Genomic DNA, 19779 nt, shown 5'->3' with positions numbered 1-19779 from the left:
TCAGGATTGTAGATTGGTCTACAGTTCCTCCTGCTTGAAGATCAAGTGCTGGCTAATGCTAATCGTACACTAAGACCTGGTTTCACAGACAGGGCTTAGATTAAGCCAGGATTAGGTCTTAGTTTTAAGTAGCTTTTATAAACGTGCATCTTGAGACAAAACATATTTTATATATTTTAAAGGGGTGGTTGATTGTGATTTCACTTTTCTAACTTTAGTTAGTGTGTAATGTTGCTGTTTGAGCATAAACAACATCTGCAAAGTTACAACGCTCAAAGTTCAAAGCAAAGGGAGATATTTGCTTTTAAAGAAATTGCTTTTTAAGGACTACAACAAACGGCTGGTAGAGACTACACCACATTCCTCCCGGGTTAGTGACATCACCAACCCTAAAATTTACATAAACCCCGCCCCCGGGAACGCAATTTAATTATCATGACAGAATATGCTAATCAATGACTTAAGATAACTCCACATCAGCTGCATAAATTCTTAAACTAACCATTCAGAAATGTCCTGTTGCTTCTACATGTTGTCACTTCTTCTTGAGTCTCTCCATCATTGTCTGACTTGAAAGTTTTGAAATTTTCAGTGCATGTCTGTGTGAGGTAAAAGGACACAAGCTGTTGAAGCTCCGCCCCCTGTGCCGGGAGCAGCAGCTCATTTGAATTTAAAGGGACAGACACAAAAACGGTGCGTTTTTGCCAACCCTCAAAAAGTGACAATTTTAACATGCTATATAAAAATATCTGTGGGGTATTTTGAGCTAAAACTTCACACACACACTCTGGGGACATCAAATACTTATTTTACATCTTGTCAAAAGGGCATTATACCACCCCTTTAATAATATATGTCAATGTGTTTATATATGTCAATGTTATCCCATTTTAGTCTGGAACTAGGCTTAAACCTTGTCTGTAAAATCAGGGGTAAGATTATAATTCATTAGTCAAACACGTTAGTCATTTTTATACAACGTGATTTACAAATGAATAAAAACATAAACAATTTTATTGAAAAATGTAGTGATAACCAGGCCCAGCTCCAGCTTTGATATGTTAGGTGGGCCAAGTGAAATCCCTGGTGGGCCCAGAGTTTTTCCCCCTAACAACTTTATTTTCATAACAAAAGAGACCCTTTTAATTATGAGAAATTAAGAGAAAATTAATTTAATTAAGAGAAAATTTTAATTATGAAATGATGGGATAAAAAGTCTAAATTATGACTGTCATACACTGTAAACAATAGTAACCTAAACAATGGAAACATTTAAATTATCTAGTTTTATTAAAGTCAAAAATATTATTTAACACCACTGCATCAATCTAAATGCATTAATTTATACCATCAAAATTAATTTATATGGGTTAAATCAGGTAGAAATAGCTCATTAAACCTATTATGCTTCTTTTTACAAGATGTAATATAAATCTCAGGTGTCCCCATAATGTGTCTGTGAAGTTTCAGCTCAAAATACCCCACAGATCATTTTTGAGTGGAAGTAAAAACATGCTGTTTTCGTGCAAATGCAAATGAGCTGCTGCTTCCCGCCCCCTTTCCAGAAGAGGGCGGAGCCTGTACAGCTCTGCCAAAAACTAAAACATCTGTTTGGGTCTTATTATCATCTCTATCGCAGTCACGCAGTTCTTCATCATCTTGAAAGTTTATTATCTGCATGCGTTTTAAAATCATATCAGTCTAAAGTTCTGATATATGGTTTTCTGAGCGCACACATCCAAATCACACGCACAGAAAGCTGGATGTCAGATGGAGCGTCCGGTGTGTATTAAACTAAGCTCTCTTTCACGTCTCATTGCACTTAAACGATCAAATTACACACAAGAATATGTCAAAAACACACAAGGTTCACATAAACAGTCAGTTATGTCCAGGGCCGGAGTGGGGACACTTTTCAGCCCGGGAGTTTCAGGCCCAAGACCGGCCCACTTTTTCCATGGTGGAATTCCAAATTAGCACTTTTTCCAAATTGGATAAATGAAGCAACAGTTCAGCTCTTTCTATTGTGTAGTTTGTATTAATACCATGGTTCAACAAATAAATAATAATTCACTTAGACTTTATAAGAAGCAATTGCAGCTTTATTTCACGCAATTCTGACTTTATTTCACGCAATTGCGACTTTATTTTTTGCGACTTTATTTCATGGAATTCTGACTTTATAACACGCAATTGCGACATTATTTCACACAATTCTGACTTTATATCTCGCAATTCTGAGAAATAAAGTCAGAATTGCGAGATGTAAACTCGCAATTGTGAGATAAAAAGTCGCAATTATCTTTTAAAATGTTTTATTCTGAGGGCCGGCCCAGCTACTGGTAGGCGGTGCCGTGGTAGCCTACCTGAGAAAACGTTTTGGGAAAGACAGACTATGGACCCAACCAACTCTATAGGAGGGGAGGGGAGAACTCCCTCTCATGGTACAACCCATGCAGAGGCTGCGCACTGCGGTGTCAGAATGCGGAACGTGTGTAGCCTAATGTAACTAACGTGACAAATGTGAAAAAAATAAAAAATAAATCCTCGACCGGCCCAAAAGTGAAGCGGCCCACCGGGAATTCTCCCGATTCTCCCGATTACCCACCCCGGGCCTGGTTATGTCTGTGAAGGTAAACAGCAAGTAAAGAAATTGCATGTGTATATTAGATCTGTGTATTAAAGCAGCGTAATATACAGTACTTACTGATATATATGCTGTTAATATGAATCAGACAACAACAACAAAAAACAGAAAATCACTCACAGCTCTTGATTGAATAACTTTAGTAGCTTTAATAAGAATACAACATTACGTGAATGCTGCTGTTAAATGCTCTGGCGAGGAGATTAACATGGCGGACTGTGTACAGCTCACTGAGGGGCGGAGCTATGCTAATAAGGCAGAGTTTTTTTTTTTTTACGATACTAATAAGGCAGAGTCCATGGGCTGGGTTTGTGCAATGTGACGTCACAAAAGCTAGAATCTGCAAAAGGCTTGTTCTGAGACACTGCTTATGATTTATGGGGATTAAAAGTTGGTGGAATTTACCATTATAAGGTGGTTGTGTACACACACTGCCAACACACATTTATATTCAAACACCATGTAAAAGTGAATTTTGCATAATAGATCCCCTTTAAGGTAACAATTGGAGGTTGCCAGCCACTTTTTTTATTTCATAATTTTGATGTCATAATTATGAATTAGAATGCATATTTTTGACTTTTTATGTCATGTGATGTGATTTACAAAAGCATGATTTATTGCATGTGACTGAAATGGGCCTCCATAGAAACCGTACATCTGGTAGTATGGACTATTGATGTATTGCTGCATACTTTGCCGTGCACAGCACAGCGCGAGTCGTAGAGCGCAGAAGCGGTATGCGCGTTGAGCTGAGCTGCGCTCGGGAGCGCGCGCGCGCCCCTGTGTATGGAAGAGGGAGGGGGAGCGAGTGAGTGGGTCATTGAGTTCATTCGCACTACAGCAGCGGCGCCCTCCATAGAGATTCTCTCTCTCTCTCTCTCTCTCTCTCTCACACTCACTCCAGCTGGCAGGAATATGTGTCAGATGGATGGTGAGGCGAAAAACAAGAGCTTTTAAAATATGGTGCAAACGGTGCGTGCCTCTGCGCTTCGCTTGACCTCTCATCAGGACAAAGGCAGTCGATGAGCCGTTCGCGGAGCCGCCGTTTTCAGGTCAGTCGAGGAGACGCGCCGGAGCTCGAGCTGTAACCTCGCGCGCGGAGAGAGGAGGATGAGGATGATGATGATGGAGAGCCGTGCATGAGTATGGCCGACAGTCAGCGGAGGGACAGAGGCAGAGGCAGGATGACTTCGGGATACTCTCCGCAGTACGCGAGCAGCAAAGCGTCGGACATACAGGAGCTCGCGTCCAAGCGCGTGGACATCCAGAAGAAGCGCTTCTACCTGGACGTGAAGCAGAGCGCGCGCGGCCGCTTCCTGAAGATCGCCGAGGTGTGGATCGGCCGAGGGAGACACGACAACATCCGCAAGAGCAAACTCACCCTGTCCATGGCCATGGCGCCCGCCCTGCGCTACTGCCTGGCGGACTTCATTGATTACTACGCGCACATCGGGCTCCGCGGGTGCCGGGCGGAGGAGCAGAGCAACGGACAGGCCCGCCGGAGAGTAGCAGCAGAACCAGCGGCGTCTCCCAGCGGCTCCGCGGCGTCAGAGGAGCAGACGCACCGGGTGCTGAAGAGCGAGTTTATCGAGCGCGACAACAGGAAGTATTACCTGGACCTGAAGGAGAACCAGCGCGGCCGGTTCCTGCGCATCCGGCAGACCGTCACCCGCGGGCACGGAGGCATGGGCTACTACGGGCAGGGCATCGAGCAGACCATCGTGCTGCCCGCGCAGGGGCTCATCGAGTTCCGCGACGCGCTTTCGCAGCTCATCGACGAGTACGGAGACGACGAGCCCGAGCGGGCGTGCGCGCGGAACCACGACGAGTCTCCCGAGCTGCCCGAGGCCGCGTCCTTCCGCGTCGACAACAAGCGCTTCTACTTCGACGTGGGCTCGAACCGGTTCGGCGTGTTTCTGAAGGTCAGCGAGGTCCGGCAGCCCTACAGGAACACCATCACCGTGCCGCTGAAGGCCTGGGCGCGCTTCGGGGAGAACTTCACCCGCTACGAGGAGGAGATGCGACACATCTTCAGCTGCCACAAGACAGAGAAGCGGACAGACACGGAGGAACCGGAGGATTGAGCACTGTTCCGGACCTCTCCGGTGCCAGCTGTACCTCTGGAGGACCGGCCCGTCCGGACCCCTCCGTTCATGGCCATCACTGCAGCTGATGTGTGAATCTGGACAGGATCTGTGCAGAGAGGCTCTGCTGGGGTTTCAGTGTGTGTGTGTGTATATGAGAGCATTAGGATCTGGTCTCTTTGCATCTGCTGGGGTTGCAGTGTGTGTATGTGTGTGTGTGTGTGTGTGCATATGAGAGCATTAGGATCTGGTCTCTTTGCATCTGCTGGGGTTGCAGTGTGTGTGTGTGTGTGTGTGTGTGTGTGTGTGTGCATATGAGAGCATTAGGATCTGGTCTCTTTGCATCCTTCACAGGCTTTACGTGAATGAGGCTGCTGTGCAATTTCTCCAAGCTGAGAATCAAATAATCATAAGCACTTATGTCAGAGATATACACACGAGATCAAGTGCCGAGTATTTCATGGTCCAAAGTGAAGGCTTTTTTGTCTTTTGAAGCTTGAAGTCTGACTTCATTTCAATGATCAAAAGATCTGCTACACTTTGCCATTGCACAAACAATACTTTCCCCATTTGAAATCAGAAACCAAAAAGTGCATTTAATACTTACTATATTTGGATGAATTATTTACACACTAGCCTAATGAAAAATGCCCAGGAGGTGCTTGAACTATAGAGCATCGAAGTGTGTTGCTGTAGCATAAATGATGAACAAACACGAAGATTAGGTTTTTTGATTTAAAAGCTTTTAAACATGGCTTTAAATAGTGGATTTCAGCAAAATCCATCTCTCTGACTAGACGAATACAGATTCGCTCTTGATAGGTGTGCAATATATGATTTTCATCAGTCCCTGCCACTGGGATCAAACGGGAACTGTGCAAAAGCAAAGCGAGCATTAGGGGTTTAATTTAGCTAGGTTCGGAGGGTTATTACGTGAGGTGCTGCATTATGGATTTACACAGATCTAAAAAAGGTTTAATGCATTTGACATGACGTCATTCTGCTCAAAACAATAGCTGTGTTTAAAACAACATATTATCAAACATATTTTCTACTGCGTAACTAATAATTAATCATTCCTTTTTTAAATTTATCGTATGATAAAATGAATAAATTACAAGCAAACTGCTGCGTCCCCATCATTCCCAGTTGGATTGTGGGAAATGGTTTTGCAGATTTTGGCATAGGCTACAGTTTTAAAGACTACACTGAAATTGTGCGTACTATGCACAGTATGTGTTCTTCATACTGAATCTCTGTGGAATATAAAACAAGCAGTAGTGTGCTGTTATGAAAAACACAAAAAAGCATATGTTAACTATAGTGGCCTTTACCAAACCGTTTTTTTGTGGGCCGGTAGCATTTAGAGGCATGACGTTCGTGCATCTAGGCAGTTGTTTTCTGGATGAAGCACAACTAAAGGAATATTCGCATTGGTTTTAGGTCTGATGTGAGTTGGCTTCTGTTTATTTGTACTGTAATTACTGACAAGAAAAGCAATTCGTTTCGCCACTTCTATTGAGTTCTCAGCTATCAACAGCTGTTACCTGATACCTTTTTTCTCTGTTCGTACATGTGTGTGTGTGTGTGTGTGAGAGAGAGAGAGTATTTATCTTGTACCAGAATATGACTGAATTATGGGTACGCTCTATGGGTCAGTGTTAAGGCGCTGATCTATACATCTATACATCTCTACACCTCCTACAGAAGCACTTTATTCAAACGGCACTTTGAGCTGCTTCACCTGCGTCACCACTGCAAGAGGACCTTGGTCTGTGCCCCGTGTGAAAGAGTGACAATCGTGCTCCCAAACCAACACCTCAGCCTTCCAGAAGTGCATTCATCTGTCTGCTCTTTGCACTTCTGGGTTTGTTTCGGTTGCGATGTGTCTTACTAGTGTATCACTGACACCAAGTACTCAGTCTGTGATTGTATTGTTCTCATCGTCTGGTTGTTTTCCTATGACTGTCTGCACACAGATGTATTACAATAAGGGCTGCTATAGGAGGCAGTATCTGCTAGTGTGGGTCATAATGCCTATTCAGATTAACTGTACTTAAAGGGCAGGAATGATGAGGCAGCCCCCCACCCCCACTCCAATGGCAGCGGCAGGTTGTTCTCTTTTACCTATGAAGCAGTGTAAAAGCTAATGCGAAATGGATGAACCGTGTGCACTTTAAAAGTCTGAGTACAGGTTTGTTCCCAACAAAGAAAACGAGTAAAGTATGCTTGTTATACGTGTATGTGCAATGCATGACCAGAAGAGAGCAGTGTTCGTATGATGTTTTTCTTGCTTTATGTATAGGTGGTATACAAATATTGCTTGTGTACACAATTTATCTCCCTGATAAAACAGCTGATTTCATTTAAAAAGAAAGCAATTATTGTGAAGACTATTTTCCTTTAGTGTTAGAGGAAACAAGCTATGTCAATTTATAAGGCCATCTCAAAATGCTATTGTATTGCAGCTATATCCGAGTTACTCTAAACACTTGAAATCATGAAATTGGACTGTTATGCATTACATGTACTGAAGTCACGTTTTCAACCCATAGGCCTTAAAATCATTATGGTGCGGTTGTAATGATTGACTTTAGGGTTACAAATTGTTGCTCCAACGTAGTTTGCCTTCATCTCTAAAATGTTACATTTTGTACGCATGATGTAAGAAAACAAAAGAACAGGGGAAAGAGTATTTAGAATGATCTCGCAAATACAATGAACAATAACACAAAAAGTCAAATATTTTAGTTCTGGAAATATGGAGCAGAAATGCATAAACTTCTGTATTTGTCCTTGGTAGTTATGTGGGTGATGTGACGTCCAAAAAAAAGAAAACAGAGTGGTTGTTCACAAGCTTTTTTCAGTTGTTCCTTTTTTCTTTTCTTTTTTTGTGTTGATCATCTGCAGTTGGAATTAAGACGTGTTAGTGTTTGGTAAATGATTTTAAAAGATGGCAAAAAAAAAAAATGTAAAAGATATTTTGGTGTACCGTAATGTAGTGTGTCCTCCTGTAGAGCCTTCGAATATTATACGACTCAAAAACAAGAAAGAAATGGTTCTGTCTGGTAGCACTTTCTTTAATGTGAGTACTGTATTAGTTTCTGTCTAACATGTATGGTACAGTATGAATATTCCTGATTTGCCTTGTAATGTTTTTAAAAGGGTGAAATATGTAGGATTATACATATCTGGAGAAATATGAAGTTTAAAATAGACATATGTGCATGCCAACAGTAGGGTCCTAACAAACTTACAGTATATATACAGTATAGACAGTATATATATGAAAAAATGGTGCTATAGAGAACAAATAAAGGTGCTGAACTGGACCCTAGCTGCATGCATGTTGAATGACAATGGAAACAGTAGAGCAAACCCGAGGCCAGACGCCGGCCTAAATCTCACGATGCCCGTTCTCAACGCAAGCAGTTTTGCGTAACTGTAAGTCATGCATTCTTCCGAGCGCTCGTGATCCTGAGTCCCAGCCGTGTGTTGGTGGCCGTTGTTTTCCCATTACGGTTGACATAGGAAAGGTGTGTTTTCCCCTGTTGAATGCAACCAGGGAGCAGCCCATCTACCCCAGTCTGATACTCAGACGTTACGGTGAATAACAGCGCTTATAAACATGCGGGTGAATCAAGGTGTCTCCTGGGGGATATCCTCACCAAAGTACATGCTGAAATGTGTGATGCTTATTTACAGTTACCTAATATTTGTGTGTAAAAGTTCCACAGACAATCTAATAAAGTACAACTTTTTTATGTTTAAAATGTGTCTTTTGATCAGATATCACTGGCTAACAGGAATATATTTGATTGACTGTTGTAAGAATATGTGGCAAAACGGGGACGTTTTTATCTTTTTCCCCACTTCATAACTTATTTTCTGTATAGCCTAGTTGTTTGCACACGAATATTTTGGCATATAAACACAAACGTTTTTTTTTATAATTAGTGTCTCTGAAGAGTCACGAGGACAAATGTGTACAAACAGTGCAGGATACAGTCCTGTAGTTTTAAGTGCTGTATTTGGCGAGTGAATCTTAACACTAGTGTCAGGACGAAATATCCCTCTGACTCAGGCTCATTTGAGTCATGGTCACCGATAGCTGCCCGATCCTGACCTCTCCCAGCAAGCAATTCTGCGTTTAAAAGACATCTAATAGCCGTCCAAACACAGACCATAGACCAAGAATAGACTAGTCATCAATGCATGTCAAAGACATGAAACCAAACACCTTGTAATCACTGTTGACTTTGCTTATATGATGGCATATCATACATCTTGCTAGTTATTTTGGCAAAAATGACCAAATTCAAAGTTATTTTGGTTAGAAGTGTGTTACTCATAGCCGGACTATATCGGGTCTATAGTTAACAGAGACGGTGAAATGACGGTTGCCTGCTGGGTCTCTGGCCTTTTCTTTCAGAAATACTGGTTATTTAATCAAGTAATTGTTTTCAATCTGTTTTACAGAGCTGCATTCATAGGATGTGTAAGTATTTTAAGAAGTTTGTCAGAGATTCGAATCATTCTCAAGAACCCACAAAAAAAGGAAGCACAGAAACCAGCGAGTGAGATGATGGGCGTAAACGCTGTAAATAGAGACTTCTCTTTCTGAGAACGATGGTCAGTTGGTGAGCACCCTCAACTAAAAACATTTCCTCTCTTGCATAAACGATCCAAAGTGCATCTGAGAAATGCACATATGTTGGAAGTGTAAGTACTTCAAAACAAAAAAAGAGAGAGAGAGAGAGAGAGATGAAACAACCATTTTGTTCAGATTCAAGTGTCATCTTGAATCTTTACACGTTGTAAAAGCAAGTCTTTTACATTAATATGCTGGCTAGTCTCTTTCTGTTTTCTGTGTGGCGACCTTTGACCCATATGTCAAGAGAAGTTTCTCAAATAGTATAATACTAAAACTAAACAGTATTCTCAAAGCCAAATGAACCAGACGTTGTGATCTCTTGTGTGTGTGTGTGTGATATTTTCTGGAGGCTCACTGGTGGTTGGACTAAAGAAGAACCCGTGGTGTTAGTGCTAACAGTACTAGGTAATTTCCTGTGCTTTGCTGCTCAGCGTTTGAGGTCAAGCGATTTCCTTTTTGGTATGTCTCACTTGATGTTCCTCAAACTGAAGTGACAAACTTCGCACAGTTCCCTGCTAAGACATCTTCGATCATGTCATGCATGTTTAACTGCCATTTTACATGATGGTAAGTACCTAAAACTTTGATCTTACAAAGCAAAACTATGATATCTTTCATCAGAATATTGATACATATCAGTATGTTTTCTCGGTTATGGTGTAGATGTGTGAGTTTACTAGGCATTAAACATTTCACATATATTCATATTTGTGTTTTCACATTCACTGTATTGTGAAAATAACCAACATGTAGTTTTAAATCTGCTGATAATACAGCTTTAGCAAAATCAGCCTTCTCTAGAAACCATGTGATTGTCATTGCATAACTGCAACGTTCCCTAAACCGTTATATCAGTTCTGACCACATCTAAAAGCTGCTTTTACATGTAAAAGCTAAAATACCTGTGTCAATGTTTGCATTTCACTGATGTGTTTTACCATGTTGTGAGTTTTGCTTTGGCAGTGTTATTAATTTCCAAGATGCATTTCTTTTTCTCAGTCAAGATTTCTGCGACCCCTCCTTGTCCTAAAATAGCATCTTCTTAGTCTGTTTAAAGGGTCATTGTTGAAATAAAACCTCAATGGCGTTTTATGGTTGTATAGTCACATGGTAAAGAGAGCAAACAGAGAGCTGGCCAGGTTTAACAGCATGTAGAGTAATCAAAGTTCACGTTAGTGAGCAGTGCACTACAGCATACAGTACATATAATCTGGACAACAGGGAAGCTCTCGCTGCCATGGCATTTGGTGAGATTTAGTTTTAACTCTAAACATTATTCTACATAAAGGCTGTTCTCTGTACGGTAACGCTGGTCTTCAGATCTGTAAATGAGTAAATGATTACGGGGTGCTGATAAGTGTGCTTTTGTGCTAGTGGGCAACAGGTTAAGGAACATGCACTTAAAAGCACAATTGCTATACGATTGCACCAATGATCCTGAATCCGTATGCATTTGGTTATCTATATAAACACCCGAGACACCAACTGTGTGTGTGAAAAAGCTAATCGGCTGTTAAAGTTTCCGAGTTTTATCTGTTTAAGTGACAGCTTGTTATAGTGGGAATATCGCTGGGCAAAGAGTCATCAGACTCCTTCTGACCATCAGATTAAGTAAGGTATATTGTCTTTTTCAGGGTGAGTATCAGCTGTGAACGAGTATGGAGAGACGACAGCGTGAGGAGACGGTAGAGGGCTCCAGATCACAGCACTCAGCGTTAACAGCAACCCTGAAGAACTTCACCATTCCCAGGAAGAAACGCTCCTCTGGAGAAGGTTTTACTAGGTTTTCACAAAACCCATATCTGTGATGGCATGCAAACTGTGTCAGCAAGCAATAGCCGTCATTTCACCGTCTAGCCAAAATAACCTTGAATTTACTGGAGTTACATGTCGTTTTTGCCAAAATAACTTGCGAGATGTACGATATTCCATCATGTTAGCAAAGTAAACAGTGATTACAAGGAGTTTGGTTACAAGGTTAATTTCTTCACTCATTTAATTTCTTTGTTATCTAATTGATGACTAGTCTATTCGTGGTCTATGGTTTAGACGTCTATTAAATTTTCACTGACAGCCCAAATCTTTCCTTGTTTTAGCCTAGACGTCTGGGGTGTGTTTAGACGGCTATTAGACGTCTTTTAAACGCACAATTGCTTGCTGGGATGATAGTACTGTCACAATCCAGAGTTAATGTTGAGTTTATCTGCTGTTTTTAATAAGTGCTGTTTGACTTCTCTTGGGTCAGTCCTTCTGGAACGTTGTTCAGAGGAGAGCCGCGATTACAGTCTCATTCAGACAAAACTGAGAGACTCCAACCTGGACTCGAGGAAGGACCGAGCAAACGCATGGATCTGGAGAGATGTTTGTTTAGTGCACAATGAAGAGCTCTTTAAAAAGTTCTCTGAAAAAAGGTAATTACATAAAACTGCATCGTGCAATAACATCTTCAGTGATTCTGCTGTTACTGTAGCTGTGTGATTCATAAAGTGAATGTTGCTGCTCTCGTCGGCTGACTGCAGGGCAGAGATGCGTGCCAAAGGAAGACACGGGAGAGAAATGGAGGAAAGTTTCTGTTTTTTAGCTGCATCGGATCAAATGGCGGCCCAGATTTATCAGCATGGCCTGCGGGTTGGAAGCACAGTCCAGCATGCCTTGGGAAAGCCATCACATGGTGTTTATCTGTTTAAGCATGTCGACGTGGCATTAAAGTCAACTACCAGCACATTAAGTGCAAAGAAATTATTAATTTTCAAGGTAAGTTGAATGTTTCTTGTTCCCTCTAAACATTTTGGAATGACACTTACTTGTGGAAGGACATTTGTGAGCATTTTTGTGCTTGGGGCTTCAGGTTTTTTATGGAAAGGTGAAAAAAATTGCTCCAAGCTTGGACTGGAACAAAACGCAGGATCCCACAGTGAGCTTTGACTGTCACGTGTGTAAAGATGCAGCGTCCCATCGAGACACTCTTCACCAGCAAGTACTCGGCTCTGCTGTGAGTTGATTAATCTCAGAATAGCAAACGATCCAATCAAATGAACCTAAAGATAAGCAGGAGTCTTAATCAAACATTTTTTTTCTAGGTTTTTCTATTTGACTATAATGAAAAGCAGGAGCTCAGTGAAAGACCCAGGCAGTGTTTGCCGTATGCTGTAGTTTCATTCTTTCCTGCCAGCAGTGCCATTCTGACTGTACCTGTAAACCTACAACTCTCTCCTTCAGCGCTACCTGTCGGCCAAGTGCATGGTGAGATAACACAAACCTCTTTATTAACACATCAAATGCATCATCATTATCATGTCAAGCTTAGTTGTATAGCATTTTTCATAATACATGATTTCAAAACGGCTTTGTAGAAATGTGTCTCATAATTATGCTTCTATTTATTTAATCAACAACATGTGTGTTTATTCTACCACTGGAAATGCAATAGATCGTTTCAAAGCCTGTACTGTGGCAGAGAGAAGACGAAAAGGAAACACAGCCACCATTACATTCAAACATTTTGGCACGCCGGGCTGCTTTGAGACGGATTATACACCTCAAAATCCAGCTCCATTTCAAAAGACGGATATGCAAAACACTCAGTCACTCAAGCTGAAGCAGAGCCGGACTCCTGCCAGCGAGGACAGCAGTTCAGCGCCAGTTACGGGTCACACTGCTCTCTCCCAAAGCTCGCTGGGAAAGAAAGCATTCACACGTGGAAGACGTGACAGTAAATGGGACAAAATGCCTCAAAGTCCACTGGACCAAATTTCCACCATAGTGTATTCTTCACGCTTGGTCAGGGATCCGCGTCTGTCTAGACAAGAAGCAAACCGACAGACCAACTGCTCAGAGGCCGAGGCAGCGTGGGATCATATAAACGGCCAACAAGCCTGTCAAACCCAAGAGGACAATTATGGATTTGCTGGAAATAAGTGTGATTCAAAAGAGCCATCAAACATTGACCAGATGGAAGTTCAAAGAGAAAATGGTTGTTCCTTAAAATCCTCAATGAATGATCAATGTGTGCCCATCCCAGCATTGCCCTCAATGAAGTTATTCAAAATGAAATTCCAGAAATATGCTGCATACTTAAGAATGAATGAGGAAGAGAGACATCAAAAAATCTGGTCACAAGAAAACATGTCACCAGAACAAAAGCAAGAACTAGCTGACCGTATACATTTCTATGAGGTTTATTACGAGAAGTATAAAAAGGGCGTACTCTTTCAAAAAATCAATGAGACAAAGGAGAACTCCAGTCTGTCTCAAAGTGAGCCCAAAGAAAATCATGTTTTACAGACAAAACACACAGACGAACAGAATCAGTCTGAACAAGCACAACCACACGATGCTGCAAGTTTGTCAGATTACAATGATTTTGTTAACGGGGATAAATGGAGCACAACACGCATTCATGAGACCAAATATCCAGATCATCCAGAACCCAGCACAGAAATAAAGGGACAGGATCACATGCTACCAGAGATTCATCAGGAGGATCCCAATGGATGTCTGATTCAGTCTCCAGATAAACTTTCAGAGCAATCGTTGGTGCTGGGGTCACTGAGTCTCAATGAAAACGCTGATAGACAAAGTGTTCAGTTTGACCTCAAGCGCCCGAGTCCCTCTAATGAAGCTACGCTTAATCACAGCAATGAGTGTGAACGTTCCAGAAGTGCAGGAGAGGACGAGCAAGACAATGGATCTGCTCCCGGGGTTAACTTGGATGAAAGGCTTAGCACTAAATCATCCCTTGTGTATACAAACAACATTATGGAAATTGCAAGCTGTGTCGAAGTCTCTAGCTGCGGGGCATCAGACAACTGTAATCTCAGTCCTGCCATGGCAGTAAAGCAAAAGCGGGATGGGAAAAGATGCAGCAGTGTTCAAGAGATGGATTCTTTTAGACAGAAAAAATGCTGCAAACTCTCAGAAATATCTCCAGAGCTTGATATGGAAACAGTGCAGCTGGAAACTCTGTACAAAAGACTTCAACTTGATCAGCTATTGCCAAGCAAAAATCCAAAACATGTTTTCTCCTCAAGGGCTTACCTTACACCCAGAGTTATGGGCAGACCCGCAGACACCATTTCCACGCCAACAAATGTAAGCAAAGATCAAAGCAAAGCTGAAACAAACCTAGACACAAGATGCTCGAGAAACCTCCATCTCTTAGTTAATCTAAAGGCCAACGAAACGTCTGCGTCTGCCCATAAAAGAGAAATGCTTTCTCTCTCTGAACGATTTTCAAAAATCAAAGGCCTTCAAAAGAAGTTGAGTGGAAGAAACAACAAAGTGATTCAAACCCCAGGGACCCAAATGTGCAGCGGTGAAGGACACAAAGAAACGGAAACCTGTAATGCCGAACTAATACAGCTACTAGCTCAGAGGTTCAGTAAAAGCAAGAGCTTGAGCAGACCAGGAATCAAGAAGGCATGTCTCAGAAAACAGCACACTGTTTTATCACTAGCTCACTCTCTAAAGAGAAGCAAATATCTCAAGAGGACGCATTTTTGGAAAGCAAAGAAGAATCTTTGCAGAAGAATTGTGTCAGCTAAGAGTGCCAAAGAAACAGTAAACAGCAAGGCAACATCAGACTCTTCAAACAGTCTGTCACAGTCATCTGAAAAAGATCAAGACCCGGACTCTAATTTAAGAGTAACATCCCACACATCGGATGCTGATGATGACAGACAGTGGTTGAGCTGTCAGGAAGCTAATGCTTTTAAAAGTATAATCCAAGATCAGTGTTGTCCAACCATGTCTGTTATCAGCAAAGATCTGACACCATCCATAGGTTTCAACACTATTCCTGAGGCCAAAGAGGAAGCAATAAATCCTACAGAACCACGTTCAGAAGATCTCTGTGAAAGCAATTCAGACCACACTGGGAAGCAGTCAAAAGATTTAACTTCACACCTAATCTCAGTAATGGTGGATGAAAGAGAACCAGTTAGGACCACTGAAAACATCTCAAGTCAAAACAAAATATCCTTGATGAAAAGCACTAGCAAAGATTATGGGAGTATCACAGAGCGCAAGGAGGAGAAAGTCACATCAGAGACTAGATTGGATCCATTAAGCAATGAGGATTTCACAATGAAAATCTCAGTAGATGACAATGTAGATGCTTCTGAGAGCTTGAGTATTTGTGATTATGAGGCATTAAAAGCCAGCAGTGATATGACTGCAAGCAACACAAACAACAGTCATACAACTGAACAGACAAACATGACTCAAGGAGCCAAAGTGATTGATACTATCGATAATACAGCTGAGACAGACACTATCAAATGTAAGCAAAATGCTAGTTCTCCAAATGTACAAGCAAGAGAAGACATGCCAGCAAATATCCCAAATATGAACCAATCATGTCTTGAAATCTCTACCAACACATCTAATGGCAGCAGTGTTTTGAATACTGATACAGACACAACATCAGATTCAAAGCAGTGTGGTCTAGAGACTTTGAAATGTGCCTCAAATAATGTTGTAGATCTTACTGTTGATGATCCAGTGTTGAATGTCCATTGTGAGATTTCGAACACCAATTCGCTTGGTTCAACCAAATCACCAAGTACTCACATAATCAAAGACAAATGTGATTTATCAAGGCCAGAGCCAAACAAAAAAGATGATGCAAACTCACCAGAAACCCATCTTATTTCTAAACTAAGAGATTATTTGACCAAATTTGAGTCCACTGTCAAGAAACAAGATGCAGTGAATGAAGATCTGAAGGAAAGATCAGTGGTGTGGATAACACTTGACAGCACGGCACATAAACAGCAGTTGTTTGAACAAGGCCAGTACTGTATGGTGAATCTTCCCTGCTTGAAGCCTCCCGGCTGCGACGCTGTTACGCAAGACTGTCCCATTGAATGCAATGAAACCCCTGTTCAAACCAGGAGGGGTCCTCAAGGGGAACGTGCTCAAACTGGAGCTGATGTTTGCCTGCTAGTGCCTGTTGAGTCTAAGAGAGGCAGACGATCTTCTCAAACCAAACGCACTAGAAGATCAAGAAGGAGCTCAGTTATTAGTGTCAGTCCTGACAGTACCAGTGCATTAGACACCGTCAAAGATAATACGAGTCCTCTGGTCCAAGTGAACGACCTGAACAGTGGTTCCCCAGATATCTCCATCAATAACACCCCCAATGCCCAGTTCCAGATGCAAAAAGCGAGCACAACTGGCCGACAAAATCCCTCAGAGAATTTGGATAGTTTATGTGAACGAAAGAGTCAAGAAAATCAGTCTTTGAACACGATAGAAATCATTGACGATGGCGATGTAAGCAGTACATTCGCTGACAATGAATACAGCATCAGTGACATTTCAAACACTCTTAAACTGGCTGACGAGACAACCTCGTTAACCGAACTTGGATCTTTGCAGTCAAAATGCAAAAACATGTTGCAGCGTTTCATCTCTAGTTTTGAACGAGATCAGAAAGTGCCATTCAACCAGTCTTTCGTTTCAAGATGCCTCATCTTAGAGCAATATTTGGACCATCCACCTGCACAAGTAGACCTGAAGTATGAAGCAGTGAACTCTTACTTGGAGTTGCAGATGATGATGGAAGCTTGGCAGTTTGTAGAAAACAAAATTAACTTCATGCGAGGTAAACCTACATTTAGGAGTTTGCTTTGGTATGATCCCTCTCTTTATGGAGAACTCTACAAGGGGGAGGTTGGCTTTCAGCAGCAGTCGTCGTTGTTCGCTTCTTTCCAAAATATCCTGGCACAAGAGGGCTACAGCAAACTGCAGGAATACTACAGTGCCGTGTCCTTGTTGCACCGACAGCTCCATGCGGCGCCTGATGCCTCTTACTACATGTATCTGAAGAGCAAGCGTGAGCTCCTGGAGGCTGAGGCCGCTCTCAGGAATCCCCACGATATTAAAAGCTTCTTTTTATCTGTACCCATTGCATCGATGATCAATTTTGGAGACAATTTGGAAAGACTGGAAAAGGTCCATAAAGTCATAATGACTTTTGTGGAAACACCATCAGATCAGTTGCCTGGGACATTTAATGTGGGGAAAGCAGAGCATCTGTCCATCGCATGCAGATATCTCCAAGAAAAAGCCATTTTCTTGAAATCATGCAAGGAAGTGATTAGCAAAATATCATGGTTTGGGATTGAACACCTTCTTTATGACGCCTCTAAGGTTCTCGTGTGGCAAGACATGGGTCATGGTGCACCAAGTGAGGTTCTCAAGACATATAAGAATTCAAACCCGCAGATTATTTTCGGGGTGACGGAGTCAGGTGTTGCTCTCGTGAACAAAGTGGAACAACCTCCTCCGTCCATGGATGGAGCAGAGAGGAGACATAAGAGTGATCCTGCACGGAAACGCAAAGGTTTACAGTTATGGATGTCCTCTCAACCCAGTGATGCACAGGTAAGATTTCACTCAAATATAAAGACAACATGAAACTTGTAGTGTGGATGATTCAAGGCTCATGTTATTCCAAAGAAAAATAATTGTTTAGGTTGGTTGTCTTTAATTCAAATGTAATAACTTTGTCAGAAACTACTTTCCCCTTTCCTCATATAATGCATTGATCTGGCTCCTGACATAACATCCATTTTTCTCCATTCAGTTCCCAGTGAATAAAGTCCTTTTCTCTTGTTGAATATCTTCTTTATAAGATAGATATGAGTTGCAAATGGCAGTTTACTTTGACTTTACACTCTTCAAAATAAAAGTTCTTTATTGGCATTTGTGGTTAAGAGTGTAAGGATGTTGCTTTTTGGATGATAAATTGAATTCTATTTGAAAGAAAAACATTGTGTATCTTTTTAAATGCTTCCATTTTTTTTTTAATAATCTAGAGTATAAATGTTGACAAAGAGGGGGCTGACAACATGGCCAAAAGGAGGTAGGAGACATTTTTAATTTTTAATATAAAGATCAAATGTTTATTTTGAATGCACATTGCATTGGCTTTTTAACAAATGTGTGGCTGATAAATGTTTCCAACGTCCTCAGGGCAACTCATCCACCCGTCACACAATGTAACATGCATAATAAAGGTGTGAACCCCCATTTCCAAACAACCCCTGCAACCCACGTTGGGATCCCGAGGCCTTACTACCCTCTTCCTCACAGAGTGGACCCGGGCCATTGGGGAAAGGTTGGAAGCACGGCTGCGGACTGGACTATGTCTGCACCTTCCACGTCTCATGCACACTCAGACATAAATCGTCATCTTCTGTCTAAAAGACGAGTGACTTTATCACACTCTGATAAGAGGAGATCTTTAGCAGACGTACAAAGAGCACAATGGCCTATAGTCTCGGCTCCCCCAGCAACTTTACGAGGAGATTCTCGTGTCACACATCCAGCATTTGATAGTGTTAAATATCGACAAAATAACACTGCAGCACATCGTCCTGTGCTCACACAAGAACAAGTGAACCGGTACAGTTTAGCCATGACGCAACCTTATAATGTAGCCAACTGTCCTCTGAATGTTAATGTGGTTCCTCCTCCTGCTCCTCACTCTTTGACACATGTGCCTGTGCCCAGCAGGATTACAGCCATTCATTACCCATACTTCCTTCTGAACGGACAAACATACACCACAGGCTCCACTGCAGCCGTTCACCCTGAGACTAGATATTATCCCAACACCATGGGCTGATGAACTACAAGATACCAGAGAATCACATGCATATTTGTTGTATTTACAATTTTATTTACAGGGAAATTACATGAAAAAGAACTGGTTTAGCTACATCTTACAACTAAAAATCCTATTGATGCATACATGCACTAGGTACTTTTAAGCAAATGTACTTTAATGTGACTTTATATAATATAACATACATGTTCAGGTAAACCATCCTTTTCGGCTACTGTATATAACAGTGTTTTGTACAAAGAGTTCAGTTACTTTATTTATTGCATTTCAAAAAAACAAAAATTCTACAACAATATAACGTAAATAAAGAAATGATTTGATAATTCTACACACTTCGTGGCCAAACTGTTCTGCAATATACTGACCAGTTAGCTGACTGCATAATCAGAAACTCATACACTCACAGAACTACAGTACTGATCTCTTACACATCAGAAACATAATACTTACATAGCTACACTACACTGTACTATTCATGATTCTGGCACAGCCACGCAATGTTGCCAGGTACTTTACATAACTAACAGTATTACTCTGCTGAGTTGTACTTTGCAGTTTAGAAATGTCACTTGAGGGGTAACTACTTTTGTTTTATTGCAGAACATATAAGAAGCCTGCATTATGCATTATTAGGCGCAGAGATGCTTGTGATGTCTAATAGGTTTCCCACTTACCCGTTGTAAAATGCATGCATTGAATAACTGTTTAAAAATGTACAGCCTATAGTATACTATAAAACCTTCATTGAACATGCGAG

General features: G+C 41.5%; 2 protein-coding genes across 3 annotated transcripts; both read left to right on the top strand.

Moving 5' to 3' along the window:
- The first annotated feature begins 2780 nt into the window (after positions 1 to 2780).
- purg (purine-rich element binding protein G) lies at positions 2781 to 8507 on the top strand. The gene has a single exon (XM_084104236.1). It carries the CDS (start codon positions 3790 to 3792, stop codon positions 4732 to 4734), a length of 945 nt encoding a protein of 314 aa, XP_083960362.1. The 5' UTR covers positions 2781 to 3789; the 3' UTR covers positions 4735 to 8507.
- A 1303-nt stretch (positions 8508 to 9810) lies between these two features.
- Positions 9811 to 19350, top strand: tex15 (testis expressed 15, meiosis and synapsis associated). Of its 2 annotated transcripts, none has more exons than XM_084105487.1 (9): positions 9811 to 9955; positions 11023 to 11161; positions 11634 to 11799; positions 11908 to 12142; positions 12237 to 12380; positions 12469 to 12631; positions 12819 to 17776; positions 18211 to 18257; positions 18368 to 19350. In XM_084105487.1, the coding sequence occupies exons 2-9, from the start codon at positions 11047 to 11049 to the stop codon at positions 19020 to 19022; spliced, it is 6483 nt and encodes a 2160-aa protein (XP_083961613.1). In that variant the 5' UTR covers positions 9811 to 9955; positions 11023 to 11046; the 3' UTR covers positions 19023 to 19350. The 2 variants fall into 2 exon arrangements, with proteins under 2 accessions (XP_083961613.1, XP_083961614.1); XM_084105488.1 differs by having other exon boundaries at positions 9825 to 9955; positions 11023 to 11171.
- The last annotated feature ends 429 nt before the right edge of the window (positions 19351 to 19779 follow it).

This window comes from Abramis brama, assembly GCF_963993115.1.
Source record: "Abramis brama genome assembly, chromosome: 25".
Classification (NCBI taxonomy): domain Eukaryota; kingdom Metazoa; phylum Chordata; class Actinopteri; order Cypriniformes; family Leuciscidae; genus Abramis; species Abramis brama.
Note: the sequence above shows the minus strand (reverse complement) of the source record. Positions and strands in the feature narration are given on the sequence as shown.